Source organism: Hermetia illucens, chromosome 2 (assembly GCF_905115235.1).
Source record: "Hermetia illucens chromosome 2, iHerIll2.2.curated.20191125, whole genome shotgun sequence".
Lineage (NCBI taxonomy): Eukaryota > Metazoa > Arthropoda > Insecta > Diptera > Stratiomyidae > Hermetia > Hermetia illucens.
The window spans coordinates 175629526-175650095 of record NC_051850.1 but is presented as its reverse complement, the minus strand read 5'-3'; the positions used below and the strand labels follow the sequence as shown (position 1 = coordinate 175650095).

At 42.4% G+C, this 20570-nt stretch overlaps 2 protein-coding genes across 12 annotated transcripts in view; both read left to right on the top strand.

Moving 5' to 3' along the window:
- Nucleotides 1–20570, top strand: part of LOC119648998 (phosphatase and actin regulator 3-like) — a 650924-nt gene that overhangs the window by 396578 nt on the left and 233776 nt on the right. For 10 of the 11 annotated variants that reach the window (XM_038050940.1, XM_038050938.1, XM_038050939.1 and 7 more), the window contains one exon: nucleotides 1740–1775. The exons of the other annotated variant lie outside the window; for it this stretch is intronic. In XM_038050940.1, the coding sequence (XP_037906868.1) occupies nucleotides 1740–1775 (36 nt within the window). The remainder of the gene's footprint in view (nucleotides 1–1739; nucleotides 1776–20570) is intronic. 11 annotated transcript variants of the gene reach the window in all.
- The window catches only part of LOC119649001 (WASH complex subunit 3-like), a 284314-nt gene that overhangs the window by 88356 nt on the left and 175388 nt on the right, over nucleotides 1–20570 (top strand). The window lies entirely within an intron of this gene.

Genomic DNA, 20570 nt, shown 5'->3' with positions numbered 1-20570 from the left:
TGCCTCAGATGTACCTTGAGGCGCGGCGTTTGGGGTTCCTGTGTTACGGGATGTTGACAGGACTTAGACAGTATAATTCATGCATAAATAAGAGAAATCAAATCAAAACTAATACTTTCTAAAAAAAATATAAGAAAATGATAAAACCGAAATGTGAAAGCAAAAAAATAAGGAAAAAAAAATAAATATAAATATCAAGGAATAAAGATAATAAAAGCCCCTTTCCCACAAGAGCGCTTAAGGTTGGTTCTAACAGATTTTATGTACTCAGATTGCTCAGAATACTTAGTTGGTGTTTTGTTTTAGGTTTTTCGGTACGGCGCGCTTGAGCACAGGAATCCAAATAAGTTGCTGTAAATTGAGAATACGCCGTTAATGTTGGTTCGTGAGAACTATCTCTCAGCCACTTAGACCGCTTCTGGTGTGAAAAGGAAAGAAGACGCATGGGCTGAAGCAATGGGGATGCTGAAAGCCAAGAAAAGGGCTTGAATGACGCCCTTACGAACGCAGATCGCAGGGCCGCCACAGACAAAACAACTTCAAATACTGAGCTTCCTTCGCAATTAAAGACAACCCAAATTATCTCTGTGATTATAAATGCCAACGCACCTGCCTTACAGTCAATTAGCATCCAACTAGACTCTTAGACTTACAGAAACCCAGGTTCCGTCATTGAGATCGGAGTGAGTCGAACTTTCGATTACACAGAAAGTGTCAGTCTTCTGACGAAAGTAAAGTCTTGGCGTATTCGCCCGCACAACTAGATATTTGACTTTGATTGAACAGCGTTTTTTTGCATAAATAACTCGCACTGTGTATATCACAACATTATCCTTTGACACATTTTCCGCTTCCCCATGCCATGCTATGTCGGCAACAGCTCTTCACAAACTCCTTGAGTCTAACTTTCCAGCGGTCCACCTTCCTCAACCGATTCAAACTCCGCCAACCTAGCTTTAGTTGAGCCTTGAACTTCAAATCTAGCATCGCAGGACCATTGCAAAAACTGCCACGATTTTTTTCTATTTCAAAAACAAAATACCATTCGCCTCAGCCAGAAACAAACAATGGATATGCACCCAAAAAAATGCAGCATAAACGAGCCTACGTATGTGAAAGCAAAAGGTCAAGTGTCATTTCGCCATATTATGAAATTGCTATGTTAAAAGTTGAATTAATGAAATGGAAATGAATTTTAGAGAGTTCTGAGTCATAACATTGATTGGGGAGATGGTATCTTTCACCCTATTGGTCAGTTTTTCAAAGTTTGATTATGGTTTCATCAAGAGCAGAAATATAAGCCTTACCCTTGCTGCTGGGATGATTATTAAGAAGAAATGCCATATTTAGTGGTACCGCTATCCTGAATGTTTTCCTTAATAATACTCTCAACGGGAGTAGCAGAGTGCACCCCAGAAAAGCACAATTTAATTAAAATTTCCAACAATTTTTGACTGTTCGCAACCTACCCATATATATAAGGCTGGTTAACATTCGAATCAAATAACAGATATCAAATCTGACAAAAGCAGAAGTTTTCCTTATCGCCGTACTTTATACAAATTTATTCAATTTCCATTATTTTCATTTACGGCGTATAAAAGTAGTACCCAACTAATTTCTGAACTATATTCCTTATCACCGATGGATCAGAGTAATTTTATCTCTTTTATTTTGATAAATTTAAAATAAACATCTAAAACTAACTTCGACTCATAATTCATTTTTTTTTATTTCAGGTAAGCTAGTGCCACCGTCAGAGGACGATAATAATGGTAAGATCGTTTAAACATTTCAATATAATCTGCTTAGATCTTCTTATGAAATGGTCTCAAAATACTCAGAGTGATTCAGACGTTTGGCTTTTTTCCTTCAGACTATATTCCGCTCGGTAACGGAGTCAACTTGTCTGGGGTCTGGTACTTATCTATCTCTGTTGTATGCTTGGTTATAATATATAGTCTTTGTGCTATTGCCTTCAAAGGTATCATCTGAAGTTGCAGCAGCTAAAAGTCGTGGTGCTTTTAGACCAGAACCGATTATATGATGCATGCAAAGGAAATCCGAGAACTCCTTTGGAAGTTTTAGAATTAAAATTAAAACTTCTAAGACAATATACACCCAGCTTCCACATCAGGCCATTGATTTTTTTATCCTAGAAACGGAAAACTGGTGGAGACAACTTATTTTATTCAAGGAAGACTTCTCGGAAACTTCGAAAATCCTCTTTCGTGAAGGCTAATATCGTCGTTTCATTTAATAAAAGTGTAGATAACAACTTATTTCAATTGGTATCATAAGAGCTTGTTTTGGCCACCATAGACCACAAGAGCTGCTCATGGCATTCAAGCACTTTTAAAGGCATAATCCTGGATTTTTTTGAGGTCTAAAGTCCATTGAAAATCAATTTCCTTGAAAGGCATTAAATTTAACTGAATGATACTTCGGTCTGGTAAGCCAATAGGGAGTCCTCAACTGTCTATGTCAACTTTGGAATTTCAAAATTCAGTTTCAAAGTGATTATGCCTGAAAATCTTTGATCAAAGCACACCGTCTCCTAGCAAAATGATATATTCAATTTAGCAGCAGTACCTTTGGGCGAAAATTCGAAATAACTGAGCCATTTCTAGCATAAATTGGTGAAACTCCTCATGCAGTAGCAAAAAGGAACACATCTGTCATCTTACTTAACTGCATACCAGACAGTCAAAGTCATAGTATCTTTTTCATTATAGAATAACTTTCCGTCGAATAAATTGCCATTATTCATCGAAATTGCACACTTTGAACTTATCCTGAAAGTCCTGTAGAAAGAAAAATATTTTTCCTCCCAAAGTTGACGACTTCTCCCTTATGAGATGAAAATTCAAATTCTCTTTAAATTCAAAAAATATGTTTTAATGTAATTCAATTCACTTTAGCATTGCATGTGAACCCACGCCAGCCACTGTACAATGACTCAATAAACAGATCCCAACAAGGTCGTTCTACCCTCATTGAATATTCAATTCAGACATATGGGACGAAAGAAAAAGTAATTTAAATCTACACTAAGTACACCGTAGTCAACTTAAGTCAATTAGATACTTTTCAATGCAAATTCTCATTCATTTGGCTCCTGCTAGATACAAGTTTTGAGCGTGGCTCAGGAGACAATGGCGAGGATTCCTTTAATTAAATTCAAAATGGCAAAAAGAAAATTTTAGGGAGTTAAAATTGCTGCGTATGAAAGGTTTGTGGCTATACATTTGAATAAGTCAAATATAGAAGGCAATCCAATTTCAGCAATATGGTTATACTCCCGTAAGGCCGAAGGAATATTGTCTCCTTTTTAGCTGCAAGGCTGCAATAACTCATGTCTCGTTATTGTAAGTGACAGAGAATTTCAAATGCACGATAGCTACCCATATTGGGTTGAGGTTTTATTGAAGGCTGCTTTGTTCCATAGGCCAATTGCCGACCGAAATTTTAATTCGTCCGCACATATAAGACAGGGACAAATAAATAAGCTGAGAAGAAGAAGAAAAAGAAGGACTTCAGATGAGGGAAACTGGAGTCAGAAATGAACTATTGCAAAGGACTCAACTTGGTCAGACCTAATCTTAGGAAGACTATAAATGAACTCTAGCACTGTCTGTTACTGTCAAGTGCCTAAACTTTGAACCCATGATAACCGTTTATAATGAAGAACTAAAAAACGAATACAATGAAAAATGCCATATACCCCGGTTCTAGGTCTAGGTCCTTCAAATGGACGCATCCGTAAGTGTCAAATAAAAGTAGAAGGTAATGCAAATTGTGCCGATAATAGTCAGTGGAGGGCCTATCTAAACTTCTACAAATTGTTGGTACCTTTGCTCTGTTGGAGAAAGCGTACTTCCACGTCTGGCCACGCTAATGTCAAACATGTATTTTCCAAAGGACTACTTCAACTCCTGCGGTTCGGTATTGACTAATCTTCAACACGTAATTCGACTAATAATCTCCTCCACAAAAGTTTACTTAGGCATGCAAATAAGATGAGTGCGATGATCCATTAGACTGAGAACCTGGCTGCCTCGTATTCCAAGAACGTCATCGATAACGAGAAGAAAAAACATCGGCGACAAGATGAAAACCTGGCGGGTTCCGCTTTCGACTTACAATTCCTCTGAGATTTTACTTCGATGCAATAAGTAAAGCCCATAGCCATCAAAAAGCCTACCGAACCTCCAACTTCGAGGACCAGTTGGTACAATTTGCCCCGTTTTTAGGCACGGAAGACACGCCTCCATCCTTTTCCGCCTGCAGCTTTTCATTAAGAAAGAGCCCCTAGCAGTCACCACGTGGAAGTGAATATAGAGTTTGGTAATAGATCTGTTGGTGTTTGTTCAGCAGGCGTTTCCCAGGTTTTAAGCTTTATCCTTTGACCATCATCTTTGAAGATGATTCCAGTCGCCATGGAATCTATGTTTATCGCGCTGCTGAGACCTTACAACTTGCATAGCATTAAGTGTGATGATAACGAAACTGAAGCCAAGTTCCATGAGGGACTGTGTGGATGGCCTATACTCCACCAAGGAGTGACCAGGAATCACTAACTAATTTCCTACAGAAAACGGCGCGGCTACTTGTAAGGATCGCTCTCTTCAGCCCAATATGGTGTTTGGCAATGACATCTCTAATACACAGCGGCGTCCTTTGCAAGTCCTATGCTCTTCGCTGTTAGTAAACACCCGTAATCGAGGGGCTCCTTGGAAGATCCTTCAAGCCTGTATGACCTCCATATCTCCGACTACAGTAGGTACTTTTTACAGTAGTAGGTTATATTCACGACGCAATTGGCATGGTGGTAAACTTGGCAAAAGGTGCACTGATTTCTGGCGGCTGCTGTGCCGTGGTGGCGTTGGATGTCAAAAACGCATTCAACTCGGCCAACTGGAATAGAATTAAACGGGCGTTGGCTGGCATAGGTGTCCTCGGATACTTAGCGAATTTGGTGGAAAACTACCTCTCAGAGAGGACTCTCTGGTACGGGACGGATGAGGGCCCCAAAGAGTACATTGTCACAGCCGGGGTACCACAGGGATCGGTACTTGGTCTCCTGTTGTGGAATATCATGTATAATGGGGTGCTTGCTCTTCCCGTCCCAGAGGGGACTACGATTGTCGGCTTTGCTGATGACCTAGCTGTGGTTGTTGCAGCAAAACACCCAGAAGATGTGGAGGTTTACGCAACGGAAACAGTGAGAGCGGTAAAGTCCTGACTAGAAAAGGCCGGGCTGACCTTGGCGGACGCGAAAACGGAAGCGGTCTTAATAACGAAACGCAGAAAAAATAACACTGCAAAAGTGGAGGTCGGTGGACATACGGTCGTATCAAAGCCGGCTTTCAAATACCTGGGAGTAATAATTGACACCAAGTTGAGTTTTAGGGAACACCTAGAGCATGCATGCCAAAAGGCAGCCAGTGCCACCACGGCACTTGCAAAAATGTTGCCAAATATTGGTGGACCGAAACATTGCCGGAGGTTGGTGCTAGCCGGAGTGGTGCGCTCCATCCTGCTCTACTCGTCGCCTGTGTGGGCAGAGGCGCTGGCAAACACTCAGAGGCGGAAGCAGGTGAACTCGGTTTACCGGCGGATGGCTTTGAGGGTTTGCAGTGTTTTTAGAACCACATCAGATGAGGCAGTACTGGTGGCGGCAGGCATGATCCCGGTTGACATTCTGGCCAATGAAATGAGTGTCCTGTACAATGCAAGACATATGGAGGGGCATGCACAGCGTAGAAATGCAGCAAGGTCAGAGTCGCTTGATCTCTGGCAAGCAGATGGGACGAGTCTGCGAAAGGTCGGTGGACGGACAGGCTCATTCCCAACATTAGGGTGTGGCTTGAGCGAAAACATGGGGAGACCAACTACCACATTACACAGCTCCTCACGGGGCACGGTGGTTGCTGCAGGCAGTATCTGCACCGCTTTGGGTTGGATGATTCTCCGAACTGTCCCAGATGCGATGGCATACCGGAGGATCCAGAGCATGTGATGTTTCACTGCCCACGATTTGCGATAGAGAGAAGGAGCTTAAACCAGGTGCTGAGCAGGAGCGGGACCCCGGAGAGCTTGGTTACTGACATGCTGGAGTCCGAGGAGAAGTGGCTTGCGGTTGGCTCCGCAATCGTCCAAATGCAGGAGGAGTTGCTGAAGGAACAAAGAAGGAGGAAAGCTGCAAATAGGAGAAGGATGAGTGCCTAAGAGCAAACCTACCCCGCGAAGTAATACCTCAATGGTGGTCCCGCGGGGCTGGGGCTGGAGAGACCAGGGGTGGTTTTTAGTGGGTGTGAATCCCACATGCGTCCGCTGTAGTTCCGCCGTTCGGGCGGCGGAGCTGCGGCGGACGTGTCTTTCTACCTTCCACCTCCGTGTACGCACAAAAAAAAAAAAGTTATAAGTTATAATAGTATGTCCTTGCAAGCTCAACCGTGTGAACGTCGGAGTTAGAGTTGGTGAGGGTGGAATTCCCACCGCTTTATCTCCAGCCTTGTCCCCACGGGACCATTATTTGAGTTATTTTGTTTGGGGACTGAGGGAGTTCCAAGTGCACACTTTTATGGTCTACCACAAAAGTGGAAGAAAGTTCCTTCGCTCTTGGCCGAGTCCCCTTATGGATGCGGACTTAGTCTCACTCAACCCTCAAACAAAATAATTTCGTTCGGTCTAATTTGGGTCTGAATATAAGGCGTTTTTCAGTTGGATATAATTCAAACTTATGTCGTGCTTCCGATTATAAAGAAGCGATTATTACCTGTCAATGAACGGTGCCTCACCGCAATGGATACGATGGATGGATAGATGTTGCGCTAGACCATTGGCGTAACACGCTATGGTCGCTTTCGTAATGTGGACATCCGTGATCGACAGGGGGTTGTACCAATTGTTGAGAAATTGCGAAAAAGTCGCCTTCCGTTACGTAATACGCGCTAAGAAGAATTTGCCAAGATTGGTCTAAACATTGAAGACGATGGGAAATGATCAAGAGGCCGGCGGGAACAACGGTGGCTTGATACGTTGAATGGTGATTTGAGAGCATCGTGACATCCAGATCAGGATATTGACAGAGCAAAACGGGGTAAAGGCGAAGAAAGAGGAAGACGATTACCACCTGTAATCGCTTTCGATCGAGCTGTTCCCACGGCGTACGTGAATTGTTTCTGCACTCGATGAAACCGTCAGTCATTCATTATTTCGCTAGGTAGATTTTTCGTTAGGCCACCATTTTTCCAACATTTTGAGCTTCTTTTATCTTCGCCTCCTTTAACAGCACGTATTGGTTTTTTTTTTTTGAGGATAAAGGGATCCTAAGTCAACACCCACTTGATATCGGATCGGACCAAATAGGTAGAAACTTACTCCCTTTTTTTGGTCCACGAATCCTCGTTTGGGTTTAGCACACAAGCTTTGGCCCAAAGAATTTACGGATTTACGCTCAATATAATTCGTCATGTCATGTTCAGCGAATTATATAATGGCGCGTTTAGCACCTGTGAACCGCTTCCGTCAAGCTGCTTCCAACGCATAGGTGGGGCAATGTCAAATGAGCTGTCTCCGCCTTGGTATGAAACCGTAAGGCCGTCTTCACTTTTTATTCTTTTAGCACGTATTGAATTGTGGCGGCCTTTTTCCCTCGCCCCATCTGCTTTGCCAGCGGCCAAGTAGTTTTAACCCGGCCACATTCCTACATCATGCACATCTTGTCTGGTACAGTTAAATCTCGGTGGCTTAACGTGAGTTCTTGTCGAATAAACTTAACCCCATGGTTGTTCATAAGATATCGATTGATTTTGTGACCCCAGTCAGAGTCCTGCTGAGGCAAGCACAACGATATCAGTGTATACCGAGTGCATGGCACAGTATTCATACTGGTGGATGCAAGACCTACCTAAATCTCTATCGAACTACGGAGTCCGTCATCCGAATTGAAACGCAACTCCACGTTTGAGACCAAAAGAAATTTTTTCCGCTTGTCCGTAACCGTAGCCCCCATGAAACTCCCACTAAGGGGGTCTAGCAATACAATCGTGTTGAAAGTACATGAACCAGAAATTTTTCTGGGACATGTAAATTCAGATGGCTATTTCGGTTCCTATGGTACTAGTATACCCCTGGTAATGTTTCGTGGCCAAAGCCACTTCAGATGAGTCTCCATGCAGCCTCGGTCTTGGAACATTCGTCTACTGCATCATGGCCAGCAAGTCAAAGTGAGTACAGTGCTTCCTAGTGGCACCACGTGGAGGTTCTCCGCGACAGCTTGGTTAGGGTCTGGCCGACAGACTTGCGGCCCCGTTTTCCTGGCCGCAACTTCAGAGAACCCACATCTGGTACAGCAAACTAATTTCTTGTACAAGTATCATATTCGCCATTACATCACATATTTCAATGTCGGCTTAGAAATGGAAACAAAACCGTTTCCATTTCAATGTCGGCTTAGAAATGGAAACAAAACCATTTCCGTTTTTTTCATCATCCAAGATGAATCCGGCTCTTTCCAGGTAGGGCTTTTCCACGTTTCGTTGTGTCGACCATAGTCAAGTTATAGGCAATGATGGCAGGGACTGGTTGTCTTGAAAGAAAGGCGTGGACACTCTTTTATATATCATATTCGACGATGTGACGATGTACCCTATGAAGTGGAGAGGTTTGTAATGAAGATACAAAATCTGGATAGCTTTGTATCTACTGGCAGTGGTTCTAGGCTTGGGTATTTTAACATGAGTTCTCGCCGTGTAGGTCTTCTTATGATACGGGTCGATTTTGTTATCACGATCAGAGCCCCATTGTGACAAGAAACAATCGTACGAGTTTATACTGAATGCAGGCTCAGCAGTCATACTGGTAGATGCAAGACCTTCCTTAAGTTTCTACTGTACTAAGGGGTACGCCACCCACGCTTGAGGCCCGAGGTCTTTGTCTGCGATGTGCACGTTACCACAACCCTCATGAAACTCCCAATAGTGGGCCAACTGCGAATAAACGGACACAAATGAACTCAGAGGGCTACCTCGGTTTTCATGGTACCAGATAACCTCTGGTGAGACTTTATATCACTTCAGATGAATATCAATGCAGCTGCCACCCGCCCTCACCACATCAGGCCACCTCTACTTAGAGCAATTACATCAACATAAAGCTCAGGATGGCACTGCTTCGTGAGTGCTCTGACGCTATAACTTTTCCAAATGGCCCCAATTGTCAATTCGGTTCTGACATTTAGCAAGCCATGTATTGATTTACTCCGCAAGAACGCGGAATAATTGTTTCCATTTTTTATGCAACAATTTGTCGGTTGTGTTAGCGCAAAGTGAATTGCGTCGCAGATTTCCTGGCCATCCGACACCAACTAGACAAACACTGCCTTGAAGAGACTGGGACAACACGAGACGTTTTCAAGGCTGGCCGGCCTCGGAGCAGCCGTTCTGCAGAGTCTATCGTTGTTACCCAAGATGTTGAAGAGGAGCCCAGGACATCCTACGCAAAATTTTGGTGGAAGATTTGAAGATGTTCCCTTACAAAGTGCAGATAGTGCATCAGTTGTTAGCTGTTGGCCGCCAAACGGGTCTAACCTATGCTCAAGCCATTCTGAATCTAAACGAAGAGGAGGACGAATTTTTATCGAAAATTATCATGAGCGATGAGGCTCATTTCCATCATAGCGGTTACGTGAATAAACAAAGTTACTGCATGGTTTGCTGTCTACGGTGGAGGAGTCATCGGGCCATTTTTCTTTGAGAACGGGCCAAACGACGACTGTGGACGGCGCATGCTACAAAACCATGATTACTGATTTTTTTCTTCCTCGATTGGATGAATCGAGACTGGAAAATATGTGGATCTAACAGGACGGTGCAATGGCGCAAACTGCTCGAGCCACAACCGGTATCCTGTAGGAAGCATTTCTGAGTCGCTTAATCTCTCGTTTTAGTGATTTGCACTGGGCGGACAGGTCCCCCTGATTTAACCGTTCCAGACTTTTTTTACGGGGTTTTTTTGAAGTAGCAAGTTTACGTCAACAAGCCTCAGACTCTTGAAGCCCTTAAGGGGAATATTTGCAGGAATGCGTGAAACTGTCGCCCGAAGTTCTAGCAAGAGTGATGAAAAATGCCATAGAACGGATTAAATTAACAAATTTTAAAAGCAAACCAAAGTTTTTCATTAGAAGAGAAAAAAGACAGCAAAAGAACATCGTGGTAATTATTTTGACCTACCTTGTAAAACGAGGGAAGGGATTATCAATCGCCACTTCGGACTTTCAAATCCTCACCAACTTACCAAGAATCGGAAGCCTCTATTGTTGCGACATGAAAAAATTCAAAAATACTCCTCACTTGTGCTGGGTTGACACAGTTAAAATCTAGCCTGAAACTGACTCCAGGGACACAGATATTTCATATGCCTCACAAAAAAAAGTACACCATAATGCTTTTCCCATAATCGCAACAATAAATAATGCCGCTTAAAATTAAAAATAAAAACCATGCAAAAATTCCGTTCACATAAAATAGGTATTACCAAAACTTATCACACTCTCTTTATCAGAATAATTTCGTTTCTTTTCGCAACTGGTTTCTCAATTCGGTTAAAAGATCGTATGCTCGACGGGAAACAAAACACGCAAACACTCGTTCCTTTTCTTGAACCATAGACCAAAACTGTTCAACTTCTGCGCAAACCAACATGCAAGCTCCATGCAAGATCCATTAGGCAAAATGCATTTAATTGCCGGCTAATATAGGCACACAGTATTACAATAATATTAGAAGAAAGTGCAATGCTCATTTATGGTTTAATATGTATGTAATTGTGATATTATCAAATTGGATTTAGAGTTGAGGAGGATTTTAATGTTGGTAAGTTTTAGGTAAGAATCTCGTAGCATAGTTAATAGAATCGTTTGAAATAAATGGCTTGAAAACGTTAATCTGTAATATTATGAATTCGGGATGGGAAGTGGTTCACTGGCGCTCCTTTCCGGAATCAGTATGCAAATTAAAAACAAGTCGGGAAACCGGAAGCTAAACGCTTCAGGTACGAAAGGTTTCGTGTATTTCTTAGTACGTAGCACGTAATATATCCATATATTATGTGAGAGTATCCACTTTCGGGTGATATTGACATTCATAGTCTTCAATTTTCAAAGAAGCAACAAATTTGAGGTATTATAACTTTGTTAGTAATAGTGCGATTTGGTAAACTTGGTAAGATCATCTCTATATTATAGCCTATATCACTGCAAAATTTCATGGTACTGGGCTGAATTTAAGGGGGGTTTCTAGCCAATTACAAAAAATTGTAATAATATACTATTATTAACTTTATTTCAACAGATATCGGCATGGAAGGTGTTTCGGAGCCCAGGCACCATATAGTGGCAGCCTCCTGATTTTTTTCAGATTTTTCGGTTTGGTAGTTTCTGAGAATGGCCCCCTTAAAGAAGTGATCACTTTCAACCCCCCGCGCTCCCCACCCTTCCAACGAATGTCAAAACTAAGATCGGCTTTGAAAAGTACTAATCGAGACCTTTAATTTGATACCCCACATGACTATATTTGATGAAAAAAAATTTTACACCCCCCTTTTGCATGTATGGGGACCCCCCCTTAAATTTGACGTAAAAGGATGTAATTCACTGTATGCGTGAGCGTTCACAGTTCCCACCTTTCTACCAAATTTGGTGTCAATCGCTGTAACCGTCTCCGAGAAAAATGCGTGTGACGGACGGACAGACAGACAGACAGTAAACCGATTTTAATAAGGTTTTGTGTTTACACAAAACCTTAAAAAGCGGTTTTGTACACGCTTAGCCCAAAAAGGGAGAGGTATCCGCAAATAAAAAAGGTGGAAGAAAATTTGTTTCGAAATGGACCGGTGCATCATCTAGTGAATGCGCACTCAGGATCCCGGCAATCATCAAAGGTTTTACCGAATTATCCCACTCATGATCACCGGCAATTCTCAGCTTCTCAGCAATAATTCAGATTGCCAAACTGCAAAGTCCAGTTAATGCAATCTATTATACATCAAATTGCCTCAAATGAAACGCTTATCACCATGACTCCGAATGAATCAACCAAACAGTAAATCGATGCCGTAAAATTTAATAACATCATTCCCGAACACCCTAATTAGAAGAGTGGATAATGTATCAAGTGCTTTCAGTTAATTAAAAGCGCGTTAAGCTAATTACATGTCCCCAAAACGCATACAAGCTGCGGTCTTTCTTCTTGTCCTATTGCGCGATATCGGGGTAATAACAACTCATAATAAATATTTCGAGTGGCTGCCTATCGCGGCTTATGTTAAATACTCCTCCATGCCCAATGTATAAATTATATCGTATATAACTGCCGGTGGAAAAGTCTACCCCTATTGTTTTCTCCATCGATGGTTATCACAGTTATTAACATGCGCTTCAACATGAGTTATTTGCTTCATCGGAAATTATTGATATTTTTCGTTTTGATGGTGAATGGATCCTCCTTTCGGAAATAGAAAATGCAACCCAACCCCCTCCATTCAAATTCAAGTCAAAGGAAACCTATCTGCAGCCAGGACTAGCTGGGAAACCACTCATTTTCTTCAATTTCATGAAAGTAAGGTCCAGAGCCACTGGAAAAGCCAGCAACATGTTGCTGAAAGCTCATTCGAAAGCTTAAAAGCTATCTGAAATCTTGTATCTATTCGCCGCGAACTTTTCCGGCTTCAAGAAAAGCGTTTAGGAAACTTAAAGCCAGAATTTTCACATCCACGCTTTTCCCGCGAAAGCTCGCTTGAGTCTTCGGGCTGCCAGCTGAAAAACTGGCTCTAAGCTTCCAAGTTCCTCCGGAAATTTTCATCTTTTCTGGTGAAAGAAGCAAAAATGTTACAATTTCATTCAGAATCACCTGAAGATGTTTTTGGTACTATCTGTGAAAGTAATTGGAATCAAGCGATGCCCACAACAATGAGGAGGAGCCGGAACTTTCTCTTGTGGGACTATGGAAATATGACTTCGATTTTCCCGAGAATATGATCCCCAAAAGAACAGAATCGTATCATAATCAAAAATTCATGATTGCTGAGTATCTTCTCGTCTCCAATCCGCAATCTATTCCTCTTGCATTCAATTCAGGCCAGGCCTGACAAAGCTGACTCACACGGAGACGTTATTTCTGCGGAAGATATTTCGTTTTTAGACAACACTTGACCATCGTCTCTGACTTTTTCCGAATTTTCCAATTTTCCTGATGAGATGTTCTCATAATTTTGAACTTGTAGAATTCGCACAATATTTTATTGTCATCTAAATTTACTCGACGTTGACGTTGCAAGAATGAAATTCTTTGGCACATTTTCAAAATAACTGTCCAATTAGTCGAACGAGTGTGTTGTGGTAGCTCCGAACGTTCTATGGTCAAGATATTGGTCCTTTTGTTAAATTTTATAGACAGTGAAATTTTGCAGCCGCCATATTTGCGGTCTCTTGAAAGAAAGGCCCGTAAAAATGGCAGGGGTTGAAAAATAATCTTTTTAGTTTATTTTTTCATGCGGACGGAGAAGTGGATCTCCGGCTTGCCAGACGAACAGCGTGATTGAAATGTTTAGCTGTTTACGAAGTAATAATGCTTGGAATTTCAAGTACATCAAATTAGCTAGGTGTTTTCTGTGGGGAGTCTAATTTTAGATTCATGCCTGCAGCGTGTGATCGATAGGGTCGAATTTTTTGAATTCAATAAGTGTGTTTAGGCCACGAAGCCGGAAGCGGATGATTGTTCTGTAAAACATTTGTTAATGAACAAGGGAGGGTTCTGTAGGGATGGCAGGTTGGTATTTAAGGCAAACAAATGGTGCCCTCCATTCAGTCATTACATGGTTTGCCTTGAATGCTGGCGTGAATGGCTAGTTACTTCGAACAATTTCGCTCCGTTTCGCGCATATTGCGCACGCATTCCAGGAGCCTCTGTTTCTTTCTTTGGGTATCAACTGCCTCAAAGGAATTGGTACTGGAAAGGAATGGAAACTAATCCTTCTCACTGACTGCAAAGGAAACGGCCCCGACCCTTGCTCCGATTCCGAGAACTTAATAGCGATAATAGTGCTCTACTACAAGTTGATCATTGCGATGAGGATCGGAATTGGAAATGGCATCCCTGGATCAACTCATTTTTGTCTGTTACTCGGAGATATATTAGGTTGTTGCATATGAAATGGCCGTTTTGGCAATCAAGTGAAGTTAGTTGCGATTTTGGTGTATCAAACCACCACCAGTTGTCGTTGTTGGTGTTGAATATTGAAGTAGAAATGCTCCTACATTTAATCAAGGAGTCATTTCAGTTTTGACCATCGTTGGGATAACAGGGAATAGAAAAGAAAAAAAGTATGGAAAAGAGCCAAGAACGTATACTTTTTCTGTATGAGTTCAAACTCCGACATAAAACGGCGGAGGCGACCAAGAACATTAACAGCGGTGGTTCGAAAAATTCCGTTCAAGCGACGTAAACCTTCAAAGTTAGCCACGTGGACATCCAGGACCATCGATTGACAACGACGAGCTGCGTTTGATAGCCGAATCCGGCACACGTCAATCTGTGAGGGACATTGCAGAGAAACTGGGCGCACACTATTCGACAGTTTCCCGGCACTTGCGACAACTTGGAAAGGTGAAAAAGCTCGACAAATGGGTTCCGCATGCCCTTACGAAGCAAAACATGGCGCTTCGAATGGAAATTTGCAGTTCTCTACTCACCCGCAACAGAACCGATCCCTTTTTGCACAGAATAGTGACATGTGATAAAAAGTGGGTGGATATTATACGACAATCGTCGCTAATTAGCATAATGGCTAGATGCTGATAAGCCACCGAAACATAAACCGAAATCGAGCCTCCATCCGAAAAAGGGAATGGCCTATAGCTGGCGTTATCCACTATTCTATTTTGGCACCTGGAGAAACGATAAATGCACAGAAATACTGTGTCCAACTCGAGGAAATGCACCAACAATTTAGTATTGAACGGCCGAGTCGGTCCTTTGAGCACTTTGATCCCTCACGTGTCATTAATACAAAATTAACGTGTCTATACCGATGCCTGGGTCCGCGCCGGATTCACAAATAGACAACAAACGAAGGCATTCGCGACGGCCTAACGAAAAAAACCAGAACTGGAGAATAAAAAAAACGGCTCGGTCACGCGCTTGTAGCCGTAAGTCTCCGAACCCCAGTGCCGCGATCGAGAGGGGAAATCCACGACGAATCACAATCTCGATCATGGTTTCTTCTGCCTCAGATCGTTTTTGAGGAGCGGCCTCTGAGACTCCCTCTCTTCCTTGACATCCTCAAGCCATTATTTAGAGGATGTCCCTAATAAGGTTTTGGGGGTCAAGGAGAAAGAAAGAGGGAGAAATTTAATAATTTATAATTTAATATTTTAATTTATTTATCTATTAATTCAAATATAACTAAATTTCCATTCTATTGAGGAAGTAATCATTTATTCCTGGTTTCATCGTTTCTGATCAGTTTTCCGTTGAAATTCTAGCAGTTTATTTTGAAATTTAACAATTTAGATCGTCCAGTACGAATGTCGATTTTCCTCGAGACACCAAAACTCGGCCGAATTTTCCCTTCAAAAACACTTTGAGTTCGATGCGTCGCGTTGCGTACGGTTAGCAATGAACCACGCCAACTGGTTGCCACAAAAAAAGATATTTTCCTTGAATCAACTCCAATGAATGGGCCGGAATAGGCTGAGTAAAGCGCTCTACGGCAGCACCTAGTCGAATAAAATGCACTAAACTGAAGGATAGTGTTTGTCTCCCAAATGAAAGTGGATTTTGTCTGTTCAATACCCAAAAAGAATCAAAACGTTCGTCACGCTCGATCGCCTCAATTACAAGGGGAAGATGATTAAGCACTGGCGAGGCTAAGCTTCAACCCTTTCAACATTGCAGTTGGACCCTTTTGTTTGCGACTTACACAACTCAGCTTTAATAAAAACCTTCTCACGAGTCCTTCGACCGCACTAGTACCTCATACAGTGGTATCGTTAATTGGTTACAGTACTTTCTTCGAGAAATCTGGCGATCTGAAATTGTGTTCGCTTGGCACTCCGAATCGCAAAACACTTCCTAAAATTCCAAAAATTTATTTAAATTTTTATTCGCCCGTCAACACTTCTTGCACTACAAAACTCCAATTCCTTCAAAAGAACGAAAATCGCACTCCCAAAATCACTGGCTGTTGCACAGGTGAAAATCTTTTCAGCCCTTTTCTCGCTCAAGGGAAATTCCTAGATCGTTCCCCACAGTCTGGCTTTCACCGCTTTTCCCGGTGCCACCCAAAACCTCGGCCGTAGCACGGCTGTTCACTCAGGAACCGGTCCCCATGCTGCTATGTTCGCCTTGAACTCTGTTGAACTCCGAGAGTTCATGGTGTAGCAACATGCGCATGCGCCTACGGATGCGGCAAATCATTCCCCTCTGTCAAAATCAATTCACCCGAATGCATTCAATAATCTGCAATCTACGGCAAACATTAGCGTAATTGCACATTATGAAATGCATTATTTCAGCAAATTAATTCAAAAAGAGGCGAATGAGATTCCGGTCACTACAGCTGTAAATACCTTCGTCATTCAAACGTTTATTTTGTTTTTCTTACTATGGGAATGGACAACTATCTTAACAAGGCACGAGACACATCTACTACACCTCTTTTGTCCACGGGAGATACTCAGGCTGAAGCGGATACACGTGCGTCTACAAGAGTGTGGTGGATGTGGTCTCTTTAGTTATGTCTATATTAGTCCCTCATTGTGAAATTAATGTTCATCTTACACGTAGACATTTTTGTTTCGTGCGCTTGAAACTTTGCTAGCGCTCACCTACAACAAATTGTCAACTATAGATACCTATGTATACTCATAAATTTATCTTGGTGCCTCATCCATTCTCCTTTCCTTGTCCTCACATTTTGAACAGTAAAACAGCCTAACGCTAGGTCATCTTAGTTTTCAACTTAGCTCTGATATCCGCCGCTCTGGGAAGCCCAGTTAGCCCTGTGGTGCGCCGATCTGATCCCTCCAATCTTCTCTAAGACTGACTGCTGTGGGAAGAGCAAGAGAGCAACTCTCAGCTGGCTCAGATCTTCAGAGCAGCCCCTAGTATTCTCGAAGGATAACAACTTCCTCGCATCGCAACTGGAGATCTTTTTGAGGTCCTCAAAGAATTGTTCACCTAGCGCCCGCAAACCTGACCTTTGGTAGAGCTCTTAGTAATATCTATGTATAACATCCTTTCTGACCTCTTTTCCTGTTACATATCTTCCTCTCTTATATGTACCCGCTCTTATCCAACTTGGTTCATTATGGGGATCCATAGAAACATGAAACATCTACTGCGGAAATAGCCTCTGCTTTTCAAATATGTCATTGAACTTGCTTTTTTCGAAGGTACGCACACACTTCAGTCGCTTCATAGTGAAAGAGCAACATGGCTTTGTGGAACATTGATCTACTCATTCTAACTGGAATTTGTCGTGGTTGTTGGCTAATATTTTGGACCACGTCTTCACTGCCAATTTCAAGGTTTTGGGGGGGATTGCAGCTAAGCTTGGGGCCTCTTCTTTCCCTCCGATCGAAACGCATATTTCCTTCAGTTCTTCATCAGTACGATGCGCACATGTCGGGTTAGACAATATTTTACCTTTCTTTCTTTTTGTGTTAAAGTCATCTTATCCTCGCAGTTTTTCTTCGCCATTCTGTAAAACAGAGTGCTGTCTTCACCGGTAGGTTGGCAATAGCGGTTTTATGCATGAAACGGTGTTTTGCTCCAATTTGCCCAATCTGCAAATAGGCATCGCACACATGTGCATCTCCGGATATGTACATGGGCACGTTTGCACAACATCTACTGAGGGATCTCTTATCCAGACGAAAGGTTGCACATGATAACACATGACTACTAACTCAGGAGACTGGTGCAAAAATACCTCCTCTTGAAGTAATGTCATTTCAGTCGGAATATCTTGTCTTCGAGTTAATTCTTTCTGCAGAATTTGTTGAGGATGCTGAGAGTCCTGAGTTCGCGTCCACCTTGGGAAGCAACTTACTTCCTCGTTTGTGGCCCAGGGACTCCTGTTTTTGGGTTAAACACCCAAGTTTCTCAAAAATTTTAACTGACGGTTTCATCCAGGGCAGAGATCACTCATCACGACTCCCAGCATCCGCAACTAAAAAATCACTTCGCCCTGGCCTAGGTTCGAACTTAGGACGGATTTCACTCCTCATGTCATGTTTGCGATTAAATATAAACGGAGCGATTACCACCGTTGCTACTTCCGGTCACGATGTTCCCAGAGCAGAGGCGAGACAGCGTCTGATGAGTTGCCTCTGCCCTGGACAAAAACCGTCAGTCAAGATTTCTGCAGAATTTCTTTTTATGGCTACTCATCCCGTTCTTCTCCTTCTTCCTCTGAAATTCTGCAAGGCTCTATAATAGACCTCACCTGCCTGTACTTACTTTAAGCAGAAAACCTTAAATTATTTGCCTCTGTTTCTTTCCTGCAATCCAGCTTGAATGAAGATGAGCTAACATCAATTCTGAACAGAACAAAGGCTTAAGAGAAGGGAAATTTTAGGCCTTACCTAGCATGCATATGTTATTAAGGATCACACTTTTTCAGCTATGAGCAATCTCTGTTTCAGTAAATTTCTGGCAAGGACATAGTCGCTTCAGCAACTTTTTTACAAGTTAAGTCTACTTTGCCCCTTAAGGCTGAATTTGGAATCAACGATGACCTTCAGATAATTTTTTTCGAACTCAGCTTTAGGATGTCTCCTGGCATTCTATCAAGTCTATTCTCCACGTTCTCATAAAAACGCGTCTAAATAAGGATACAAAGTGCTCGTGACTTGTAGTGGCATGTTTTTCATTTGAGTTGGGTTACTGGAAAGTCGCCGAAGTACCCCCTCTCCCACCGATACACACACTGAAAATATCGAAGTCAATTGGCTCCACATGAAGACCACGTTTTTTCCCCATCTAATGCTTAATATTCCTAAATTTTCTATTCACCAAAATCGCTATAACTCTGTAATGACACAAGATAAGAGTTCCCATTCCAGGGACCAGTTTTCCTCAAATAAGCGGTACTACCCGCTATTAAAATTTCTACCATCGGGAACGGGACACCTTTCATAGTTTGCCTTGAATACTGGAGTGAACGGTGGACATAGTCCTTTCGCAACCCAATCTCATCTATTTTACTGTTCTTTTCAGCCTGTCAATTCTATCTCCACTATGTAAACATCCATATTCTCCAAATACATATTCTACAGGGCAACTAGGGCCAAGCTACCTACGAAACTAATAACTGTTATTCTAGCGCTAGAAGAAGCATGCCAAATGTAAATATGAATTCCTCTTCAAAGACGGACTTTCAATGGATTGAGTTGGAATTCTTAAAAGGTGCAGACTCGCTCTTCTCCTCTAGTAAAGACGACAATTGCTATTACATCGACCGTAGAAAGGGTTCGCCAATAAGCGAAAGCAGCTTCTTATAACCCTCGTCAAAATAATGTCTGAAAGACAAATAAGACGGTATGAAGAGGTAACGCCAAGTAGTTTTTGGAGCTTCAGCGGAGCCAATTTCTATCTCATCCACTGAGAGGGGAAATACTCTTTCAATCAAGCAGGATTTAAATCTGCTTATGATCGGCCAACGGTTTGGGCCAATGTGATGACACGTTCCATGGGTTCATGCTTGCCTTAAAACACAATTGCCGGCAGCAGTTCTCTACGAAAATCTCGGTATTGTTCCTCCAGCTCCAGGTTTTCTGGCTTCGCCTTGTGCTTTGACAAATCTTCTCGCTACCAGAGAAGATGATCTTAACCTGCTAATTTCCTGGTTCCCTACTGTAGTGCAAACGAGTCGTGGCATCGCAGCATCATATGCCTCAGTTACACGTTGACACACCTGACTTCCCTTTTCCATCGCCGTTCGTCTCGGGGCGTGATCTAAAACCGATTCTAAAACCGTCACGAATAGCTCCTCCTGAAAAGCCATAGTGGACCAACTACCAATCCTAGTTCTTCCATTTCCATTGCGGCTTTGACTATCGCTCCCTCCGTCTTCATCATCGAAAATGATTGGACAATATTGGTGTATCTGACATACATCAACGATCGAATCTATCCCTATACCTCGAAGGTGGACACGCATCCAAAGATTGTCTAGCATCCGTTCATATTGTTCTATTCTTGCACTAGGAGGAGCCTGCTATCTACTACTATCTTGCAGTTAGCAGATGTATTCTTTATAGACGTATCGCTACCGTAATTTCGGTATGGTTTCTTGATTACCGTTATCTTATATGTCGTATGTGAACAGATCTTGCGCTATCTCACAGTGGGTGAGGTTGATTTGTATCAATCCCATTTAGCCATTCTATATGCCGGACACTAGCCAGTTTCTCCAACGTGTCCCCGCTTTTCCCTTGCATAACCCATGAGATGGCTCTCATTTCTACAATTCCTGAACCTTTGTAAAATGGCCAAAACCGA